This window comes from Sphaerodactylus townsendi, linkage group LG02, assembly GCF_021028975.2.
Source record: "Sphaerodactylus townsendi isolate TG3544 linkage group LG02, MPM_Stown_v2.3, whole genome shotgun sequence".
NCBI lineage: Eukaryota > Metazoa > Chordata > Lepidosauria > Squamata > Sphaerodactylidae > Sphaerodactylus > Sphaerodactylus townsendi.
The window spans coordinates 119914079-119938424 of NC_059426.1; the positions used below are offsets into that span (position 1 = coordinate 119914079).

Below are 24346 nucleotides of genomic sequence, written 5' to 3' on the forward strand. Positions count from 1 at the left end.
TTATGGGAATGACATAATAAATAATGAGTTGTATGGAAGGTCATACTAAAATATTCATAGAGCTCTGAAGATTGTAGTGAGTCACTGTTGGCATAGACTGGCTTCAATAAAGATGACACCTCAGCAGGTGTGTTAGCAGCCATAATAGCAGCTAGCTAGCTTGCTTGAGAAATGCTTGAAATTGTATCCAGCCTCTGCTTTATCCAGACCTAACTTTCTGAAAGTTCCCCCTTCTCCCTGGGTTGCATAAATCCTCAGCATGCTCTTTGCTGCTGAGTCACCAAAGAAACATTAAAATGAGACAGGATTAGGAGTGTATATTTTGTGTTGCATTCATTTGTTTCTGTTTCACATGTAGCTCTATCCTGAACTACATATTAAAAGTAGAGGCTTTTTCAAGGTTTTTCTGTCATCACAGGAGATGACTTAAAGCTGTGCAAAACAGAACATTGGGATTTGTTCACACAACTACACAAAGGCTTAGAATAAGTGTTCACTGGGCAGCAAAGCTATGGACAAAGCAGGTATTTAACACTACAGTGCAACCTTATGTCCAGTGAGGTTGATTCAAAGGAATTACTTTCTCCCGCCCCTCATATTGCTGGCTAGCCCGATCTCATCAGATCTTGGAAGGTAAGCAGGGTCCATCCTGGTTAGGATAGGGGACCATCAAGGAGGTCCCAGGTCACAATGCAGAGGGCAGGGCAACAGCAGACTACCTCTGGTGGACTCTTGCCTTGAACACCCTACAGGGTTTCTGTAAGAGGACTGCAACTTGATGGCACTTTCCACTGGAAACAATGGGGGCACCCCTTTTGGGGGTCCATAACCTTGGACCTCCTGAACAACCTTCACCAAACCTGGGTGGTATCATCAGGAGTGTCACTTGACGATAGCCTGAAATTTTGGTGCCACTAGCCTAAACACTGCGCCCCCTGCTGGCCGACAACGTAAAAACACTAAAATACCCAAAAAATTAGAAATGAGCCCCAATTTTTTTCTGCGCCCCCAATGGTGGGTGCCCGGAACATTTCCCCCCGGATATCCCCATTGTAGCTACGCCTCTGCTTGGGGCTGTTTCATAGTGTTGCACTTCTGGTCTCTATAATTTGCCTTGTTCCCATATTCATGCTACAGTTCTTGGTATCCAGTAACTTTAAAGCCTGGAAACTAGCAAAGTATACTGCATGTGAATTACAAGAGATACAGACCACTTTTGCTTCTGTTTCTACATACCACATCAGAAAGTAAAAGATCCACAACAGTTAAAAATGAAATAAAATAAGACATTTGACTGGCACATGAGATGCAAATAAATGTACACTTGGACACATGAAACTACCTTATACTAAATTAGATCATCAGTGCCTCAAAGCCAGTATTGTCGTCTTAGACTGGCAGTGGCTCCATAGGACCTCAAGTGGAGGTGTATTTCATGTCACCTACCACCTTTTTTTAAAACTGAAAATGCGAGGGGGTTGAACCTGGTACCTTCTGCATACCAATCAAATGTTGTTATCTCTTGGTGGTAGAGCAACAGAGTTACTGGAAGTGATTGGTGTTAAAGCCTTTCCCCCATAGTACTGTTGTCCTTATGGAGCATATACCAGTTCTGTTTTAGTAAGCAATTGAAATATAGAAAGACCCTTTCTGGATCATGCCAGTGGTTCATGTAGTGCAGAAATTTGTTTCACACAGCAGTCAATCAGTTACCATGGAGCACCAACTAACAGGGCATATAGGCTTAGAGCGTTTCCTGATGTTGCCCTGTAGCACTGGTATTCAGAAGTTTACTACCTCTGGAAGTTCTTTGGAATATGGAAGTTCTCTGTGGTCACTGTGACTGGTATCCTTAATGATTGATCTGCGTTCTACATATCTAATACCCCTTTAAAGTCAAACTATGCATATTATGTAAGGTGTGTGTGTCTTTGAAAAAAATCATTAGTAGAAGACATTCACCAGATGGAAATAGCCAAAAGAATGAAACTTACCTCTGTGTCCTTGTGTATCTAAGACACTAGGTTTGTGACATAGACAGGAATGCTGTATGAATTTCAGCAAATGTGAAACTTACAGATTGTTGAAAGAAGCCAAAGGAGGTGACAGAATATAGATATGGAGTTCAGGCATTTGTAACGCAGAAAATGGCAGATCTTTAAAACTTTCCAGAGGAGAGAATAGCAGGGTTTAATGATGTAAATATAGCAAGATACTGCAATGGGCAGTTCATGTGCTGACCTTCCTTTTAGAGAGCACAAAACAATACATTTTTTGACATCAAGTCACAGCTGACTTATAGTGAGATGGCAAGAGCTGTCTGGAAGTGGTTTGCTATAGGCTGCCGCCACATCACGTTCCTGGTCTCTCATCCAATTATTAGCCAGGGTCAGGGCTGAGAGTGTGTAAATGGCCCAAGGTCACCCAACAAGCTTCCATGGCGTGAGTGGGGATTTGAACTGGAGTTGCTCAGAACCTAATTCAACACCTTTACCACTACTCCATGCTGGCTCTCAAATAACACATTGGCATCAATGCCATGGAAACAAGTGAGCCAGTGACTCTTCCACATTCATTCATATGAACTGATAGATTTGAACTCAGGAATCTTATATCCAAATGTTTTGGAATTCACGGTGTAAATAAAGCTAAAATATTATAGAAAATAAGGTGTAGTAGTTTTCACAATTGTTTGAATTTATTTCCTCTCATGATTGGTGCACCACAAATGGTCTGTATTGCTTTATATGAAGTTTATATGAAGCAGCAGCAAACATTGCAGCAATACTAATCTGTGATAAATGGTTTCTTTGAGTCCTTTATTTACTGTTTTTGCTTTTGGCAAGATGTTGTTCAACACTCATCTCAAAGTCCAGCCAGGATGTACCAGTGGAATAGAAACCACTTTGGAACACTGAAATATTCATCCACTGGGTGCAGTTGCTTGATCGTCATGTTACAGTGCCAATTAATGTGTTTTTTCGTCTGTTTAAATGTTCATAAATGTTAGTCTAGTTTCCACTTGACTGAAGACTCAGCATGAGGCTTTGTTTGCTGTGTTTTTGAAGATAACTTGAAATACTTTTAATGCTTTAGGCAGGGAAATTGTAGCAGCCACATTTGATGGTGTTAGCCCTTTTAAAATTTAACCTGATGGTGAAAGCACAAGTGTTTGTTTCTTGGTTAATGTCAGTGTTGTTTTGCAAGATCCTGGAGTGGTATTCTCCTGGTGGCAGCTTTCAGGGCTATCCGCTAAAGCCCCATTCTCAGTGAACAGCATATTTAGACACAGCAAAACTTGTAAGCATCTCCGATCGAAACAGCCTTGCTAGTGTCCTGCTCTGAAAATGCTCTAGGGCAGCATGCCATGGCTCTGTACAAATACAGAGGAAAGGACAGTGCAAGAGAAAAATCTTCATGACATTATTCTCAAATCCTTCCTAATCCTTGTTGTATTTCAGAATAGAGTTTTGAACAGCATTTTTGCGACCGTATAGGGCAAAGTGTGAAGAGACTTCTAGTTCAAATGCTTCTTTTTGCCATAAATGTATTAGGTAGCTCTTAAACAGTTACTCTCTCAACCTAAGCTTCCCTCTATAACCTAAGCCAGGATACGGTACTGACCTGTATGTGAACCCCTCTAAGCACTGGAAACCACTGTTCTTACACTACAGGCCATTGGCCCATTTGTGTTCATTATGCCTAGAAGACCCTCCTCACTTTTCTGCCCTTTCTAAGGCCAGCCAGTCAAGCTTGACCCAGAGGGGACACTGTTATGAGGTGGGGGGGAGAGGGTTTATAAAAGGCCCTGATTAAACCATCTGTGTAAGTATACAGCCAGAACTTCTGTCACCCAGGCTTTGCCACTTGTCTTCTGGTACTATGCTTGTAATAACATTAGCATTTCAATAGGAGAATTACCATAAAACCCAGGTTCTAAAAGGGAAGCTATCTCTCTCTTAATTGAAAAGCTGCTTTGTGTCTATTGTCCTATTGATCAACATGGCATAGCAGATATGAAAGGGAGAGTTGAGAAGTTGTTTTAGAGAGAGAAAAACAGCTGGCAAAGAAATCTACCCCGAACCTCACATTTCAAGCATCTAAAACTGAAATATCTGCTAAAATGCATGAGAAGCTGTTACAGGAAATCATTGAGCAGATGGAAGAAATAGTCAAGAGGTTTGTTAGTGTAAGTTTGTGTTATCCCACTCTTGTTTGAGTTTTTGTTCCTAATACTTAAATAAGGACTACTTTTGAAATATTTAATTCCATCCTTTGTTTTTGTTAATGTACTTAAAATTACTATTTGCTTGTAATTTTGTTTATTTAATGCTTGTGAAGGTCTGGCTGGTGGGGGAAGGGTAGTGTGCAGCATTCTTAAAGTATGCCTGTTTTTAATTGAAAATTCAGCTTGCATTGAGTATGTTTCTTTTTGCAGTTAGATTTATTCTTTAAAAAAAGAGCAAGAACAGCTCAGACTGAGGTGAGTCATAATAGCAGGGTAGCACATCTGCTATAGAGATTTAGAGTTCCCCAGAGAGTGCGTGACCTGTGACCTCCCTCCCCAGATAATCATCCAAGGAGTGTATCTTAAAACAGACTAAAATTCTTAATTTGTTCAGTAGATTATTTCAAGGAAACAGCCTTGAGGCGTTGTGCACATTATTCTGGAATAAACTACTGAACTTTGATGTCTAATCTGTTTTCATGTTCAGGTACATAAAGGGAGAGTTCATGATTAGTAGAAGGCTAATTTCTGTGAGTTGTTTTATGCAAAGTTGTATGGCTGAAATGCTTTAGGCCATGTAAGAATAGGTGGGGGGGTAAGGGTTGTCTGAGGACAACTGTCCTGAAAATACCTCTGAATTTTTGTTGTGTCCACAATCTTTAGCATTCAGTTTTCTGATATGGATCATGTAGAATCATAAAAATGTGCACTTCTTGTAGTAAGAGAAGCATCTAGGCCTAGTGACTTCAAAGAAACAATATGAAATCATGTGGGAAGCTTGTTTAAATCTTTAAAGAGGACTAAAGGGATTCCTGATAGCCAGGAAGAGAGTGGATGAGTTTGTTAGGTCTGAGTGTTATCAACACACTACGCTGTAATGAGTTCACTTGGAAACTCTGGGATAATGTTAATTGCATTGATGCGACTGTTAGGTTTCTGCTATTTAATTGTCAGAGCTTATATATGAAGAATATAAATGTTCCAGTCATACAGCTGAATGAACTTAATTTTTTAATGTCATTTTGATAATGTAGAATGCAGGGTGTCCTGTGCCCTTATGTTCTGGAGTTCTCCTCACTTTGGAGAACTTGGCCTGAGAAGTACTTTAGCTACTTTTGGGGAAGCTGGTTTTGTTGCTTATCATTTTGGAAATGTACCATTAACATAAACTCGAAGGTCAGAGGCAGCTTAAGAGTTTAAGAAGAGCCCTGCTGGACCAGACCAGTGGTCTATCTAGTCTAGCATTAAGTCTCACTGGTGGGCCACTGTGAGTAGCAGAGTGCTGGACTAGATAGACCAGTGGTGGCGAACCTATGGCACGAGTGCCAGAGGTGGCACTCAGAGCCCTCTCTGTGGGCACGCGCAAACAAAGTGCCCCCCCACACATCTAGGCTGGCCTGGCATCTGGGCTCGATTATTAGCATTAAACCTAAGACCTAGTTTTGGGAAAGCAGTGTAAGTAACGCTGTTAAGCGCTGTTGAACCCCACTGATTTTCATATAAAGAACTAAAGCGCGATCATTTACCTGGGAGTAAGCTCGGTTGCTGGCAATGGGGCTTGCTTCTGAGTAAATCCTCCTAGGGTCGTGATTCACCCATTGGAAGAGTTGCATGGTTGCTTCAAAGCAAATCCACCCACTACCACCAAGCTTACTTCTGAGTGACGCACGCCTCTGAGCCAACTTTTTTTTTCTAAACTAAAACCTCAGTATTCAGGTTCAATTGCCGTGTTGGCACTTTGCGATAAATAAGTGGGTTTGGGGTTGCAGTTTGGGCACTCGGTCTCGAAAAGGTTCACCATCACTGAGATAGACTCTGGTCTGATCCATCCAGCTGACTTGTTCTTACATTCTTATGTTCTCACACAGTGGTCAACCAGTTCCTCTGGAAGTCCAACAACAGGGCATAGATGCTGAGGCCTCCTGATGTTGCCACCTCCTATTTGCTGCCTCTGAATGTTGACATTCCATTTAGTCCCCATACCTAGTAGCCACCGTTAGACCTATTCTTCATTCAATTATCTCATCCCCTTTTAAAACCACCTATGCCTGTTCCCATGGCTACACCCTCTCGCAGCAAATTTCACATTTTAATTACTCACTGTGTAAAGAAGCATTTCCTTTTGTCCATCTGAATCTACTACCTATCAGTTTCACTGAAAGTCCTTGAATTCTAGTAGCCTTCTAGAGACCTCAGCAAGCAAGCTGCTCAGTAGCAGTGGAATGCCTCCTCATGTGTAAACAGAACCATGAGGAGACCCCACTACAACCCCACTGCACAGCAAAGAGCCCCAAGGCAAGCATTCCATGCATAATGGGCCCTTGTGAATTTTTTGCCTATATAATTTCTAAAACAACTTTTGATGTTTTAATACGTTTTAGTACATGGATTGGATGTGACTGGTATTCTGGAAAGAAAGCACAGCATTTTCCCTTGTGAAATGTCTGGGGAGAATTGAATGGGCTTTTGAAGACTTGTCAGCAAATGGTCTTTGAGGAAAATATTGCAGGTTTTACTTCTCTGGCATATTGTGCTTTCAGGTCTGCAGCACAGTTAGGTCATAATTATAATCTAATCTGCCTTTTGCCTAAAGACAAATTTTGAACCTTTTGAACCTTTTCTTTAATGCAGGTGTTAACTTTGTAGGCTAGCACTGCTTGCAGGCATAGAAGAAGGTCCTAATCTGCTTCTCAGTTCTTCACAAAATGGAATTGTTACCATTATCATGTGACTTTTAACTGGAAAATTTTATGGCATGTTATAAAATAGTGTCTTAAAACTATCCAGTATTCCAAATTATGGCAGAGCTGGCAAGCTTTCTGCATGGTAGGCTAGTCATGGCAGAGTGTTAATAAGCACACAGTATTTCTAGTGTTGCAGCATGTCAATTAAGATAATTCAACTCTGTGCTGCTTGTGAGTCACCAGCTGGTGACTGTCTTGGTGCAAGACTGTAATTAGACTTTATTTCCTATTTTGGTGTCTTTTATTAAAACGCTTTTATTAAAATTGAAAAGACTGAAATGACGAGGCATGTAATATATTACACCATATAAATGCTTGTGTCTAATTATATAAATGTGCAGCTGTGATTACATAGATAAATCCCTTTTCTTAAGTGTGATCTCGTTTATCCACTTTAGCATATAAAAATATAAAAATAGTCTTCAAACTGTATCCCTGACAGGGAAACAGTAATTTCCCAATCATGACTTAATGTGAAGAAAAACCTGGGATGGAGTAAAAATTTCTTATTTTGATTGGGCTATGAATTCAGTAAAATGTAGGCTGAAGTTTTTAAAAAAGCTTTGTTTAAAATAAAATGGTTCTTTACAAAAGGGGAATGGGAATAAGTAGTAACATGTAGATGAATATGGTCTTTGTGTAAAACATTCATACTGCTTGACTGTAGAGAATGTCTTGTGCACAACCACAGCAACATACTGTGTCTTTCCTGTTACAGGCAAACATCTGTCTTGACCTCTGTGTTTAGCTTAACAGTCTTTGCAAAGTCATCTACAAAACCATCTGAGCTTTATCAACACCAGCTACTATGACAAGTTCAGGCAGAAAGTTTTTTGTTGCAGTTTTGCCCTTCTGGGGTTTCAGAAGCCATCTGTTCCTACGGTAGAGAAATCTGACCTTGTTCAGAGAAGAAACATGATGATGTCTCCCAAGTATGGGGGCAGGAAATGAAGAACCAGGGGAAAGCCCTTATAGTTGAATTTTGGGCTGTTGAGTTTGAACAGCTACACTTGAACTTGAGTTCCAAGTAACACCTTCTCAATGTAAATTAAATTTACCACTAATTTGTAACAGATGATTTTGAATGCTTTGGGAGGGTGCCACCAGGTATTTTGTCTTACCAGTCCCAGATTATCTAGAGAGTATCACATTTATAAGGACTATATATATAAAAAGCTAACCATCCGTTTGTTGGTGACTCCCTCATGCCAAAATGGCTGGACGGATCGCCCCCAAATTTTCACATGATGTCCCTCCCTGTTGCAGGCAGGTAATCGAACCTTCAAATTGCCAAATTGCCATACCTGAGCCAGGTAAAACGTTTTTTTCCTGGTGCACCAGGCCATAAAGCTGGCTCTGTTTAACTGTCACCCTTAGAATGCTCGTGCAGCCTGTCTGTGGCCTGAGGGATTGGTATGAGGGCTTAGAATGTTCGCAGAGATGGCCAGAGATGAGCAGTGAAAACAGTAAATAGGTAACACTGTTAGGTAATATGAGTGGAAGTGAAACACATACACAATTTGCCGTGTGAGACGTCAGGTGAGGTTCCCCCCCCCCCCCACACACACATGCAGGTAACTTTCACTCTCTGTGCCTCACCCACTACTACCACACAACACACATACTCTCATCCACATCCAGCTCATCCTCACACACCTCACTCTGCCCTCTCTCACATGCAGCTACCACTTACCCACTTCCTCACCCATATTTGCCACAGCTCTCTTTTACTAAAAGCAAGCTGGAGTTTGCCTTTTTCTTCTAAGAAAATCCGCGGGGTGGGGGCGAACCAATGCTACTGCCTCTGCTTCTTTTGCATGTGGCCCTTTAAAAACCCAGGAAGCTGGCCTCGATCTGAGCGCCTTACCACCCTGCCTCTGCTGCCTGACTGGGATAGCCTCCTTGCCCCAGTTCTGCCTTACCCAAGCCAGGACTGTGCGTGTCAACCAGCCTCATGGACAGCGAGATTCGCACTCTGGACAGTTCCGTTGTGGAATGGAAAGGGTTACCTTATACTAAAAACCAAGACAGCACCATATAATAATGTGAACTGAAAAGGAAAAGAGGGATTCCATTTGACCACCCCAAAAGAAGAAGAAGAGGAGGAGGAGGAGGAAAAGGAGGAGAGGGAGTTTGGATTTATATCCCCCCCTTTCTCTCCTGTAGGAGACTCAAAGGGGCTTACAACCTCCTTGCCCTTCACCCCTCACAACAAACACCCTGTGAGGTGGGTGGGGCTGAGAGAGTTCCGAAAATCTGTGACTATCCCAAGGTCACACAGCTGGTGTGTGTGGGAGTGCACAGGCTAATCTGAATTCCCCAGATAAGCCTCCACAACTCAAAGCTGCAGAGCTGGAAATCAAACTCAGTTCCTCCAGATCAGAGTGCATCTGCTCTTAGCCACTATGCTACTGCTGCTCCCAAAAGGCTATGCTGGGGATCATTGGACCTGCATGGACATCTGTGTGGGTTGCGGACTGTGATGAGAAGGACAGTTGCCACAGCAATGCAGCTGGGTACCACTAGTAGTAGATAAGTGGGCAGAAAGAGACTAGTAGTGTTAGGGACTGGACTTATTTAAAGACATCTTGATGTATAGCAGGCTTGGAAGCTTGTGTTTGGACTTCAGGAAGAAAGAGAAATCTGATGCCCTAGTTAAAGTATCTGTAATTCTTGGCAACTGAAGTGTGACTAGAAGCTAGCCATAAGAACATACGAACTAGCCTGCTGGATCAGACCAGAGTCCATCTAGTCCAGCACTCTGCTACTTGCAGTGGCCCACCAGGTGCCTTTGGGAGCTCACATGCAGGAGGTGAAAGCAATGGCCTGCTGCTGCTGCTGCTGCTCCTGAGCACCTGGTCTGCTAAGGCATTTGCAATCTCAGATCAAGGAGGAGCAAGATTGGTAGCCATAGATCGACTTCTCCTCCATAAATCTGTCCAAGCCCTTTTTAAAGCTATCCAGGTTAGTGGCCATCACCACCTCCTGTGGCAGCATATTCCAAACACCAATCACACGTTGCGTGAAGAAGTGTTTCCTTTTATTAGTCCTAATTCTTCCCCTCAGCATTTTCAGTGAATGCCCCCTGGTTCTAGTATTGTGAGAAAGAGAGAAAAATTTCTCTCTGTCAACATTTTCTACCCCATGCATAATTTCATAGACTTCAATCATATCCCCCCTCAGACATCTCCTCTCCAAACTAAAGAGTCCCAAACGCTGCAGCCTCTCCTCATAAGGAAGGTGCTCCAGTCCCTCAATCATCCTCGTTGCCCTTCTCTCCACTTTTTCTATCTCTTCAATTTACTGGTACCAGCTTTACTGGTACCCAAAACTAATTTTCTTAAGAAGCTATCAGTTAACATGTGATAGTGGTGACTCCTGAATCGATTGTTCTGGGAGATGTCCATATCCATGCCACGGATATCTTGCTGCCAGCACCAACTCAGGATTTTATGGTCTCCTTGACTGCCTTGGACCTCTATCAAATTGTGATGGGCACAACTCATGATGATACCCAACTCTGTATATCCTTATCCATATCCCTGGGGATGTGGTAAATGTTCTAAATAACTACCTGGCTGCTGTGGTAAACTGGTTAAAAATGAGCCAGTTGAAATTCAACTCTGAAAAGACAGAGGTTAAGGCTGGTTGGGAAGACAGAAATCTTGAAGAACATTGTGCTCCTCATCTTTGATGGAATTCAGCTGACCTTTACTGACTCAGTTAAAAGATTTGACGTTATATTGGACCCAATATTATTACTGGAGATGCAAGTTAAAGTAGCTGCAAAAAGGCTTTCTTCCAACTCAGCCTATCTCAAAAGCTGCACCCTTCAAATAGCTAGTATGGCCAAATTCATCCATTCTTGGGAAGAAATACATTTTTGGTCCATTTCAGTAGAACACATCCAAGATTCCATGAACATCCAAGCAGACTGACTGAGCAAACAGACGGTTGACAAAAAGGAATGGTCAATGTTCATACAAAATGCAGACAGATCCGGGACTGTAGAGTAAGATCTGTTTGCCTCAGCATTTATTCAGCAAGTACAGAGATTCTTCTCCAGATACCATTGCTCAGCCATAACAAGTGGTTGGTTTATCTTTGGTCCAAGGGCCTCCTGTATGTCTTCCCACCCCTCCTGGCAAGCATCTTCATCACCCTGCACCTTGATCACATAGGACTGATCAAACTCAGGATTCCACTTCCTGTAGATGTTGCTCTTCTCTTTCTTTCTGCCTCTTTTTCTGAGTGAGGCAAGAAAAATGTAGAAGGTTCCATTCACACTCTGAGGAGGGCATTTTTATATGGGACTTGCAACAGCGGTGTTCCCAAGTGACAGGTGGGAATTATCTATAACCCAGCGATCATCCACCAGCACTCTGGCCCTTTCCACACCGCAACGGTGCAGGGGTGCGTCGGCATAAAAGACGCTGACACACACACCCGGGACCGTTCACATGGATGGTCCCAGGAGGGCGGCAGGTGGTGGCGCATCCTTTGCACAGGCTGCGCTGTCCCTGAAAGCTTACCTCATCCCCTGGCTTCCGGCTCATCGCAGAGGCCAGGGGACATCCCCCCCCAGGCTGGAGCGATGGCTCTAGAGTCGCAGGCCAGGGGGGGTGTCCCCTGGCCTCTGCGACGAGCCGGAAGCCAGGAGACAAGGTAAGCTTTCAGGGATGGTGCGGGGGACATGGCGCCTTCCAGCCGCTGCCATTCACACTTCCAGCCGCTGCCATTCAGCGTTTGGAAGCCACTGTTTCTGGAAAACCTCGCTCGGGGAGCGAGGTTGGGAAACAGCAGCTTTGCGCCGGGGGGGGGGGGGGGCAAGGGCGGCGCTGCTGCGATGCAGCAGCGCCCCCCATGCAAACAGCTTCTGTTTTTGGCCCATGCAGAAAGGGCCAAAGTGTCTGAGGGCAGTGTTGACTGAGGAGCAGTTATTTCCTGCTGACTTTCAGATGTACTTTGTACTCACTGCTTACATTGTATTTTCTTTGTTTGCAGCTTGTCCACAGCCACCAGCACCGGAGAATGGAGGTTATATATGCCATCCAACACCCTGCAAAGATCCACTGACATCTGGCAGTGTCATAGAGTATCTCTGTGAAGAAGGTTTCATGCTGAAAGGAGACTACAAATACCTGACCTGCAAGGATGGAAAATGGGATCCAGTAATGGAGGTGACTTGCAGGCTCAGCCAAGGTTAGTTAAGCATCGGTGTACATGAATTTTTTATGTTCTCATCTAGACTTTTCAAGTAAAGGTGCCTAGAGTAAACCTGAATACTAATATATAAGTGTTTTTGTCTTTTTTTTTTTACTTTTGTTTAATACACTTTTTTTCTTGGCTTTACCCAAAGATTCCAAATAACTGTATTTTGGTGAGAATTTTGCTAGCAATCTCTAGGTTCTCATACCCTCCCAAAAATTCTCATGGTCTCTGGGGAAGCAAAGTACTCTTAAAGCCATTTTAAATTAGTAGTGTAAATACCAAAGGAAGATTGTGATTAATAGGTCACTAACATGTTGGGGCAAATTCCGACGCTTCTGGATTGCCTTGTGCTGCAAAACAGTTAATTCTTTGCTTTGCCTGTCCTGAAAAGGTTGTATTGTTGTACTATTTGCTGTCTTTTCCAAAAGGAAGTTGACAGTTATGGCATGCAAGATTTTTCTGCGTTGGATAGGAATTCCTTTCCCATGAAGGAAAGCCAAGAAGTCTGCAGGAAAATATTTGTCATGTTGTTTTAATTGACCACGAGGTATTGGGGCAGGGAGAGGGGAAGAGTGTGAATAGAAGTCCATGGAAAAAGAGCAAAAATACCCTGCAAGCTGGAGAGTGTGTTGATACTAATTGGATATTTAAAAGGAATGTTTAGGGTACAGAGCATTAAGCTTTTTGAAAAGTAAAATGCATTCAACATATTGGAATTGCAGCTCTGAGTAACTGGAGTCTATGGTTTTTTCTCAAACTATTTCACCAGTCTGCTTCGTAAGAAGCAGTTCAGTCACCCAGACCCGGTGCTCACATGGCCATGGTGGCTCAACATGGAAAAAGGGACCAGGTGATGTCAATGAAATGGTGCTGTGATGAGTGTTGCTGGACTAGTGAATGCAACTCTGCCCATGGTTGTTTGAATGCATCTTAGACTGGCCAGAACTGAAGTTAAACTTGGCCATGTGAAAGCAGGACCATGGTTTTCATTCAGCTGGCTTGCCCAGTTTGCAGACTTGTGTGTGATGTTTGTGGCAAACAGCTGCTTCCTGAAAAGAATCCACTTTAAAAATCTTTTGCTTTGGCTTTACAGATAAAGATTCTCCTCCAAGTATAGGCGTGCCCACTCTGTCCATAGTGGCTTCCACAGCAAGTTCAGTGGCCCTCATTCTTCTCCTAGTTGTACTGTTTGTTTTGCTGCAGCCAAAGCTGAAGTCCTTTCATCACAGCAGGTGAGTTTTGGGAGATGACCTTCACTGGAAGGCAGATGCTTGTGATTGTAGTCACTTAACAGGGGATCCTGTAACTTTACATTCTCACTTTCTTTTCCAGCCACCATTTATTTATGTGTCTATTTATTTATTTTCTTCTTACAATCTTACTCTTCAATCTTAGGCTACATTTTTCCTAGAAACAGTGTTGGCTATGGAACCTGAACCTGTCCTCTACCAGATAACAAGACCCTGCTAGCTATGTTTTATGGCTGGAAGTGGCTTGATAAGCCTCCCATCCTTGTTGCCTGAAGAGGCTGTAAAAATCTAGGGCTCTCAAGTCTGTATTTGGTTTTAGAATCCTCAAGTTGTGGAGGTTCATCATGCTGATTGCATTCTTGTCATATATGGGGAAGGTTCAGTCTTGTTGGTTGTTGAGAAAGCGTTCTTCATGTGTACTGTTCTCACTTCCGTTCTCTGATATGGACTCAGCTGTAGGGATTGGGTGTCAGTATCTTCATTAATATTGCTAGTAAAAGCAGCAGTTGCACCATGGAAGTTTCTGTCACTTCAGTAGTGGCGCTAGAGTAAGACTTTGAATCGTGTCTGTGGGACTTATTCCTTGTGAAGCATATCTCTTGATGGGCTGGAGAAAAAAAGGCATGACTGGAGAGAAGGTAACAGTTCTTTGCCATCTTGAATAATCCATCTTTTAAGCAAACAGCAAGTGTCTAAGATACATGTTCAGGGCACAGTTATTCCCCATGTCCAATATGTGGGTCAAGAACAACTCCTTTATTAGTGAGGAAGTGAAGCTAGGGTTGCATACACATGATACAACACAGAAATCCATTGTGAAGAGTGCTGGAAAGATCTGTGTTGTTGTTGTTTTTTAATGTGGGCAGTGAGTCCAGGGTAGCAGGGTAGCAGGCACTGCTTTGTTACCTCATGGCTATGGTACACTTACATGTACAGAGATCTTAAACTTGTGTTCAGACCTGGTAGTCCTCTAGTGTCTTTCTTCTTTTGCTTTTGGATTAATGCCTGAAAAAGGAATCAGCATGTGTGTGGGCTTCTTCTCTCCCCCCACCCCAACTTCCTGGCTTGTTCCAGGAATTCTGATAGTTACCATAAGCTATGAAATGCAGAGTCACTGAAGCTGATGTTCCTGCTTGACTTGAACATTTAAAATAACATTCAGTTCTCAAGTCAGTTTATTCCTCCTGAGGTTTTTTCCCCCTCCATTCAAAGAAGTGTGTGGGATGGGAGGAGGCCCAGACAAATGTCTGGAAATGATGAGAATTCTGCCTTCTACTACTGTCCTACAAAGATTGTACTCTGTGCTTCATCACCATTTTTCTAGTTGATGTGCTTTAAACCCTTTGTATGTAACAGCACTCTCTCTAGTGTTCAGGCCTAGGTGTTCTAACTGAATGCAACTGAGGGGTTAGTACACTGGACTAAACTGGGGGAACCCGGGTTCAGATTCCTACTTGGCAGTGAAGCTCATTGGATGACCTGAAGCCTGTCTTGCTTGCTCAGCTGGGCCTCTCTCTCAGGGCGGCTGTGAGGTGAAAAAAGGAGGACCATGTATTTCATTCTAAGCCCCTTGACAAAAGGGCAGGATGAAAATTACATACTATGCCTCATGTAGAGGGAGAAAATTTGAGACTCAAATGTTTATCTACATGGCTGGGTTCACAGAGTCCTGATTAGTTGTGTGGTACCAGCCTAGATAGCTGGTGTTATAAATTATAGGCTATAGATGTGACAAGCCGAGGCCTTCCAGTGTAGTATCATAGTGACACAAGTGGTCCCCTCACCCAAAGTGTACAGTTTGCAGAGCTAGTGAACTATGGTAGCAATAATTTATTAATTTAATTATTTATTTCATCCTGCTCTTTCCTGGATGTGACCAGGATCAGGGTGGCTTGCAGCAATCAAACGGTAGAATAAATATAAGGTTAGAAGCTAAAATGACTGTACAAGACAGTAATGCTCGGAAAAGTTGAAGGCAGCAGGAAAAGAGGAAGACCCAACATGAGATGGATTGACTCTATAAAGGAACTCGTGGCCTTCAGTTTGCAAGACCTGAGTAAGGCAGTTAACAATAGAACGTTTTGGAGGACATTGATTCATAGGGTTGCTATGTATTGGAAGCGACTTGGTGGCATGTAATACACACACACACACACACACACAGTGAAAGTTGTCAATGTCAACAGTTGAATGCCCCTTTTTGCTGCAGTCACACAGTTTGTCTCAAATCCCTGACTCTCAGCAGCAGCTTTTCAGGGGCTGAGGGAAGGCTGATGCAGGACCAGCAACTTACCAGGTAAACAAAGGTAACCCAGTAGGTTTTCAAAGCAATAGGCTAACCATTATCTTCCTCTGCCATTATCTTCCTCCGTATTGTGACCCTGGCATTCCTCAATGGTCTCCCATCCAATTACTAAACAAGGCCAACCCTCCTTAGCTTCTGAGATCTGATGAGACCAGGCTAGCCTCAGTCATCCTGGTCAGGGCTCTCCCTACATGGGTTCTGCAAAATATCAGTCAGTAAGAAAGAGCCAAATGTCACTGACTACTGTTATAAAACCTAACAGAGAGCACAGTGCGCTTCCAGCCCTCTGGTATCTAAAGGGGAGAAGAAAAGGGTATATGGTAATGGTGGCAAGCAGGATCTCTGTTCCCATTGGAAGGAACAAAATAGATCAGCTCCTGTTTTGTGTTGGAAAGATTAAGATTCAAAATTTCAACTCAGCCCTGCATGAGGCACAGCTCGTTTGCTGTCCCTTGTTTCCCTGCCCCACTATATTCCTACTTGAGCTGGCCATCTAATGCATAAGGCTCTCTTTGCAGTGCAGATGACTTGGAGGTTACTTCTCAAGGTCCCAGCTCGTGACTTGTTTGACATGATCGTCTTGTCCTTCAGGCAATGGCTTGAGTGTGTTCCATGTCAATCAGCTTCAGTCTCTGTGTAATTCCTGTCTAGGTGTTCTGTGAAATAACAAGAAGAAAGAGAACTAAATAGACTTTTCAGCAAATCTTCCTACTATAGCAAGAGAGTTACAGTTGCATGGCAGTGCACAGCAAATATTGGTGTAATTGCTACTGACTGAATTAAAGGTGCTCCAGCTGTGAAATGAGCAGGGTGCGGGGAAGTTTGCATGTCTGAAAGAGCATTAACTCTAGGAATGGTACCAGCAAAGCATTCTGAAAATGCTAACCATGATGCATGTCTTTGAAATTTGAATGCAGGCGTGATCCAGGTGTTTCTGGAGACCAGGTTTCCATCATGGTGGATGGTGTTCAGGTGGCTTTGCCATCCTATGAAGAAGCAGTTTATGGCAGCGCTGGGAACTGCATCCCTCCCTCAGATTCACGGGTACAGATTGTACTGTCAGAGGGAGCTGGGCAGAGTGGAGCAAGTGAGATGCAGCAGCCCCCACTGGACCAAGCCGATTGTGACTGCTTTGCTGGGGAGGATGAAGTCCCTGGACACTCTGGACTATGTGAAGCAGGCAGTTCTCACCGCTCCGAGGCTGTTCTAGTGCATCAAGCCACCTCCTCCTCCTGGGTAGCTGGTATGACTAGTAGTAGATCAGGGCACAAAGGAGCTCCGGATTCAGAAAGCAGTGATGTACAAAGCCTTCTATCGCTCACTTCCTCAGAGGACTACACAGATGGTAAGCAATTAAGCCTATCATATATGAACTTCTGCAAGTTGGAATAAGAATTCAAAACTCATCCTTATTTTAGAGTGTCCTAAGCTGCTTCAGCAGGAAAGTTACAAGGAAGAACATTATGAAAGGATAAAAATGTTAAGGACCTTATTTCTCTTTCCTGCAACACAAATGTAGCTTCTCAAAGAAGATTGTAGAATGGATAAACTGTGTGTAGAATTCCCAGTGGAAAATATTCATGGTTGTGAACTTTCAGCAAAGTGATAGTGTCAACAAAGTGTAGAATTTTGCATTTTTCCTTCATGGCTGCAGAGGACTTTTGTCTGTCCCTTCCTCTAAACCTGCTGACCCTTCCTGCAGGAAGTATATGGGAAGAATATCCCCATTTTGTATTTGTTCAAATTCTGAGCTCCTTGCCTGAGGTAAGCAGGTTACTGCTTCATGGTGAGCATTAGAAACAGGTTTCTGGACCAAGATGAATAAATAAGCTTTGGTAATTTCACTGTCTTCAGTAGGATTACTTCCAAGTAAGAATACATAGGATTGAAGCCCATTTCAATACCAGTTTTTACTAACTTCTACAGTACAGTACAGTACAATTTATTCCAAAGTAATGCTAGTCTTCTGAAGTGCCATGGGGCACTCTTGGTGACTTCTGCTGCAGTCAAACTAATCCCAGTGCTGCTTGTTTTATCCCTTAATGCTGATGAATGTTTATTCCACTGACATCAAAAGGAAAATCTGCATTGACTTTATGAGGCAGTATCCCAGATGACTAACAAGAGAAGGAGGCCTGGTTGTCTCACAGGAGGCAGCAGTTTTTCTCTTTGGGGCATAAAATGTCACCTCTCAGATGATCTGAAGTGCTGCAATTCCCAATGTAAAATTGCAGAGAATGGGGGAGATGCCCTCCTTCTGCAAGTCAGTCACATGAAAATTGGTGGCACTCGCCCTTTGATTTCAATGGGATAACAGGGTGCTATGGTGGGAATAGACAGTGGGATTGGGGGAGATGATGGGGCCGCAGATCATGCCTCCACAGGCCACGTGTATGATGTATGTTGGGTGCTTCAAGTTTTTGTTGCTAGTCCATCTGTGAAGGCCTTGCTAGGGAAGGTGATGACTTTTTGAAAGTATATTTAGCTTTTCCAAAAGCTGAACTTCGTTACATAAGCATGAGATAGCTGGCTTTACAGACAATCCAAAGGCACCTTTAGGCTGTTCTATGTGGCATTTGGAAATGTGAAGACAAACATGATGTATAGTTCAACTTGTATTTTTTGTTCCTCTTTAACAGATATTCCGTTGTTGAAAGAAGCATGAGGTCTGTTGGATTTGTCTAGCCTTTTCTCTCCATTTCTACGCTCCTCCTTGGGATGGTGAGCACTCAGTGCTAGCTCCCCCTACCCTCCCATGCTGTGCTTTGAAAACCTCCAAGAAAACGCTCCTTAGCTGAAGATCCAAAGGGTGCCACCAGGATGTCTCCTTGAAGCACCACGGGGATGTGCAAGGTGCCATCTTTCATCCTCCACCTCCTCCCAGTTCCATCGGCCTAAAATGAGGAGGCAAAGGTTCATGGACTTGAGCACCTGCTGCCTCTTCCCTGTCCTCAGCCAGATGTTTGTGTAGTCTCTGGAGAGCTGCTGTTCACTTGTGCCTTGCTCCTTCTCACAATGGCTTATGGCGGCTTCTCATAGGCCTTACTTAGCTTCTGGACTTCTGCACAGAAACGCGGAGGCCAAAAATTGCTTGCTTTGTTGGGTGCAAATAGTGTCCTTCCATTTATCTTATAGAAGGCAAGACAGAACTTGTGTGGATGGGCTGAGAGAGAAGAGAGCCTGCCACAGCTCTTGAGGTCTTTTCTGAATTATATAACTACCCCATATTATAGCTGCACATCAACATGGGCTTGGTTGAAAAGGATTCACAACTAGCCAACTTAAGGGCAAGACCCAGAACTGACAAGCTTGGGCTGCTACTTTTTCTTTATTTCCCAGTGAAAAGAGAATAGAGCACCCCTGCTAGGACGAAATATCTGTACCTCTGCAAGTTTCCCTTTTTTAAAACAAAAAAGTTCTTTGTTCATTCATTATATTAATCTCTGAACGTCATTGAGGACTAAAATTTGGAGCTTTGTCAATACACAGAACTTGGAGCAATTTATTTATCCTGCATAAAACATAGGAGCACCTGTGTGTGTGAGCTCATGTGGAGAACAGAATGATTGCCCTTCTTTTAGGGGAGCCTCCCCATCAGCAATACTATGGCAGAACCCTAGCTAATCCAAAGCCTTCCATCTTTCCATTTGTGTAGAGTCCCGTCAGTGTGCTGTGCCACCTTGTATTGCGTTCAGTGCTGTAGCTGCACCTTTTGCTTCAAGCCACATTAATCGGAAAGTCATTTTGCATTTCTGTTGTCCCGTCTCATATTTTTTAGTATGGGCTTTTGTGTGTGTCTCTCTCTAACCTATCAGAAACCAAGTTGACGGGGGGGAAATCTAGTGTGCTTGTAACTGGTGTGCCTGATTGCCTTGAATAAATTAGTTATAGTCTGCCTTAATAATTTTGAATGGAAAGAGCCATGCTGCTGCCTTGCCTGATGGAAGAACCACCTCACTCCCTTTTTAGCATTGCACACTGCTTCTGCTTCCCTATGCAGGGAGCATGATTGCTGGCTGTCTCCTCTTTTGACCCAAGCATGCTGTTCTCTTTTTGTTTGGCCTCTGTGGACAATGGACAAATCACTGCAGGTTCTAATGATATTCAGGATTATGAATTCTCAGCCTTCCTGAATGAACTTTTTGGTAGCTGTAAACCCTCTCTAGCTTCTGGTGGCATGGTTGAGGTAGTCCTAAAGGATAGGGTGCAGTGTCTAAATACATACCATGGAATGTAACTTCATTCCAATGGTCACACCACTCTTAATTTGCATTCTTCATTCAGATGGGATGGTTCATAAATTGTTGTGCTATATTAAAATCCTTGAAATTATACTTTGGCAGCTGAATCTGTAGTATGGATTTCCTCCATGATGTGGTCATTAGCATAAGCCGTCTGTGTTTTATGCTCTGCACCACTGGGAATTCCTTGGACAGCTTAGTCATTAAACACCTATGTGAAGCCATTCACTTTGACTTGGGCCCTAATTCTGGCATTGACATATTAGCTGACCTGCTTGAAAAGTAGTTGGCTTGAAAAACAGTTGTGAGCATGTCAGACTAGGAGCTAGGATGACTGGGTTTGAATGCCTACTCTGCCATGGAAGTTTATCATCACAATCAGGTTTGGGAGGGAAGAATGATGCAGGAAGCTACTTTGGGTCCAGATTAGTGAGAAAAGCGGGATATAAATTTTAAAAATAAATGTTTTAGAATAGTTGAGACTGAGCATTTCTAAGCAATTTGCCTTTTAAAATATAAACTGGAAGATTGAGGAATGAAAATATGGGCTGATTCCTATTCTGGCTAAGAATGTGAGCTCCTGGTTGTTTAGTATTCTCTAGTTCTTAAGTTAATTTATGGAAGGCAGGGATAGCATTAGCCACTGGGTACAGTGCTCAGGTTTTCTGTGCTTATTGCTTAGACTAGAAGTGAGTGGAATATTCTGTGATAATTTGTTGAAGCATATGAGAGCTACTGAATTTGGCTGTGTTAGTGCCTAATAATTCATCTTCCAGCCTTGTGTACAGAAGGCTGGGTGCTGGAAGCATCCTGTCTTCTCTGTGATTTGAAAAAAGGGTGGTCTTTGGTTTCTGCAGGCTGGCCTTGACTCTTAAATGCTAGGACAATACCTCAAATGTCTTTTTGGTCTTTCCATTACTGTACCAGGGTGTTTGATCATATGAAGTTGTCTTTATGCTGAGTCAGGCCATTGGTACATCTAGCCCAGTACTGTCATCTTTGACTAGAAGAGGTCTTTCCTAGCCCTCCTTCTTGAAATCTTCCTTCCCCTTTAGACCGGACATGCCAGATATTGAACTTGGTGTCTTCTGCATGCAGAACATGTCAACTACCATTTAGCTGTAGACCCTCTGTTAATCAGCTCATTTAGAAGTAAACATGGTAGCTTTGAAAAAAGAAAAAAAACAGTGCTTCCTTTCCATGAATTGACTATTCATTTACCATAAGGAAACTTACCACAGTGAGCGAGCAACTACTTCATCAGCCAGCTGTACATATTGTGCTGCCAAAGGGTGAGAATGTAATCATTCTTCTTGTACCAGAGAAATCTATAAAATATATGAAATAATAAGATTCCCCTCACTCCTTAGTCAATTACCTTGCTTACCATGTCTTTTAGTGAACCCATGATAAGATACCATATGACAAATAGTTACTGGAATGCTCCATACTTACTGTTTTATGTACAACCCCAGTATTGCAACAGTGTCTTCTGGAACAGCTGATGATTAAACTGGAGTACCGCATGAGAGAATCTGTGAGGCAGGAAAATCTACAGCTTGACACTTGAGAGTCTATGCGACTCAAACAAAGCAAGATTTTCATGTTCCCCACTTTAGTGTCCAGCTTTGAAGTTAACATTCATGTACAATAAGCTAGGATGGGGAAGAGGACTCTCTGAGGACCTTTTTCATTTTTAAATTGCATATATCTCTTTGAAAATCTGAAAAGAATACACAAAACAAACCACAGACGGAGGTGTAACTGGAGCATGCTAGATGTCTGGATGCAGGCTGCATCACTAAATTCCTGACTAGAGTGACTTTCCACAATACAGCTTTAAGCTCTTTTAAGACTTTCTGTATGTAACAGGAGGTATTGATGCATGTTATAAGCTGCTTGTGTCGCTTTAAAAGTGTCTATTATTCCATCCTGCCCACTTTGATGATAAACACAGGAAATGTGTACATAGATACCATGTGAGAATTGTCCCTCAATTGCTGGGGGTAAGGAGCACAAAACATACAGCTTGATTCAACTTTTCGTACGCTTTCTGTGGCAGTCTTTGTGGATGCTTCATACCACAATAAGTGACTGTTTGTTGACACCAGTGACTAACATGTCAGAAGTACAACTACTTTGCTGCACAGTATTTGTCGTAATATTTAAATCTACTTTGGTATGTGGGAGAGCATTCCTAAGGCCAAAGACACTCATAGTAATTGCAGTAAAAGAATAGCACATGCACAATTCATGTTAGCATCACACAGTATCGAATTCCTGTTGGGGAGTGTGTCCACAACAAAGGCTACTGTTTATCGTTGATGACCCTTGCTGCTCAGTGTCAGATGGAGTTGGCAGACCCTGGGAGCAGATAGCTGAATAAGGACATTATAGGTTTGTTAAAGTTTTAATTGTCTTTCAGAGATGAGATGCACCCACAGAAGACTCGCATTGTTCAGAGTTAATCAATCTGGCCAAGAGTCTGGGCCAATTTGCATTTTTCTTGGAGCTGTGTGTAGTGACACAAAATGTAAAGGGCTGTGATGTGTCTGTAAGCATGTAGTGGATACCTGCCAGATGCTGTGAACAACAGCAGCTCTCGAACTCTTGTGTACTGGATGTACCAAGTGGGAGGTGCAGTGTCTACCCTTCACACGCTTTACATCATTTACTGTAATCACAATGCCTTGTCAAAGCATGGATTAGCTTTTATTCTCTTTCTTGCTTTATAGTAGCAACACATAACATGCCCATAAAGGGCCCTGCATACTCAAGTTCTTCATGGGTAATTTTGTATGAATCCTGCTTCATATGGATTTTTTCCAGGGCTTCATTCCTCTTTGCCTGGGTGTGTTTTGTTCTTTGATTTTGAACTTGGCCACCTTTGTCACTTTATTACAGTGTCAGTTCTTGCTCCAAGGAGATGTGTGTAGAAAAATCAGGCATTTCTGTGTTTATATATACGTATGTACGTATCTTGAGAGCTTGCCATTGACTTCTTTCCTAATGAGAATGAGACTTCTCATTAGAAGCTGATGAGGATTTTGTTCTGCTGGAAATGTCATGGTTTGCTTTTCTACCCTTTTGTTTGGAAGCTCATGCCGTACAGACCAAACATCCCATTGAAATAGATGCACGCACACAATTACACAGTGGGCAGGCTGCTGGTTGGTAGAGATGCAGATGCACGGGGGAGAACCTGGTTGCCTTCAGTGCTCTTTATTTGTTTGTAATTTGAGTTGCACCACTTTGGGATTATTTGCAGAATGGTACTCTTATATATGTGGGATTTAAAAATACATAATTAATGCTGTGCAGGATGTCAATCAGTTTTATTTTGCTTTATTTTATATATATATATTTTCTGGTATCCTGTACATTGCGGTGGGTGTGAAGATAGTATTTTAATATTTGTATAAAGTTTAATTTAATTTCAATTGTTCTATGTATATAACTGCATTTCTAAATTAAAAAAATCTTTTGAAGTGAATTGTCTTATTTTTAAAATATCTGTTAGACTACAGGAGTGTTTCCACCTTGAACGTTCTCAGCTGAATAATGGCCATATCCAGAGATTTTAGAACAGAAATCCATCAGACTATTCTGTGGGAATTGGCATCCCTGGCTCCTACAGAAAACTCAAGAGCCAAAGTGACCAATCACGCCTAATATTCTTCTTCCTGTTGAGTATCAAAGGTTCTTTAGGAAATGTAATTTTGCCAGCGGATTACAGGCATGGCTTTACCCTTGGTGCAGATCATGCATGAAAGAGTTATGTTGCATCATTAGATCTTTTCCTGTAGTTTTCCCTGAAGTACGTCTCAGTTTTACAGCTAAAGGGGTCCCGATGAGAATGAGACATATAGATTTCAAGTAAAAATTGAACTCAATCCTATCTTATACAGGTAGATTGGGAGAGGGGGGGTCACAACCAAAGATGTTTAGGTGATAAAACTATTTTTTAAAAACACCACAAATCCACAGAAGATTAAAAGTGGCTGTGAATGGTGGTTCAGGGTGTGCACCGTACGCTGAAGAGTTGCCTAATCCTTAGGCAGAAAGCAAAGTGGAATGGTGAGGTTGACATATAAGTTACAAGCAATGAGTGTGCTAAAGGGCTGCCCTATAAGGGGCACTTAAATCATGGGCTGGGTCAAGACCAACTGTACGGTCCTGTATTTCTCCTTCCACTATTTGTGCCATTTACAGTATGCTTTTCTTGTTAAGACACAAGATGAACTACATGCAGGGAAAAAATGATACCTTGAAATATGTAGTTTTAAAATAAAAAGAGTACCTGTAGCTTTTTAACAGACTGATCCCCTCTGTGGTCATTGCCAAGCAGCCATAGCAGTATTGTCAAA

The 24346-nt window shown here is 42.6% G+C and overlaps 1 protein-coding gene across 1 annotated transcript in view; it reads left to right on the forward strand.

The window, feature by feature from the left end:
* The window catches only part of SUSD6 (sushi domain containing 6), a 76333-nt gene extending 52861 nt beyond the window's left edge, over positions 1–23472 (forward strand). Inside the window, exons 3-6 of the mRNA XM_048484944.1 lie at positions 11977–12174; positions 13277–13415; positions 16656–17083; positions 18378–23472. Of these exons, the coding sequence (XP_048340901.1) occupies positions 11977–12174; positions 13277–13415; positions 16656–17083; positions 18378–18403 (791 nt within the window). The 3' untranslated portion in view covers positions 18404–23472. The remainder of the gene's footprint in view (positions 1–11976; positions 12175–13276; positions 13416–16655; positions 17084–18377) is intronic.
* Positions 23473–24346: the final 874 nt, after the last annotated feature.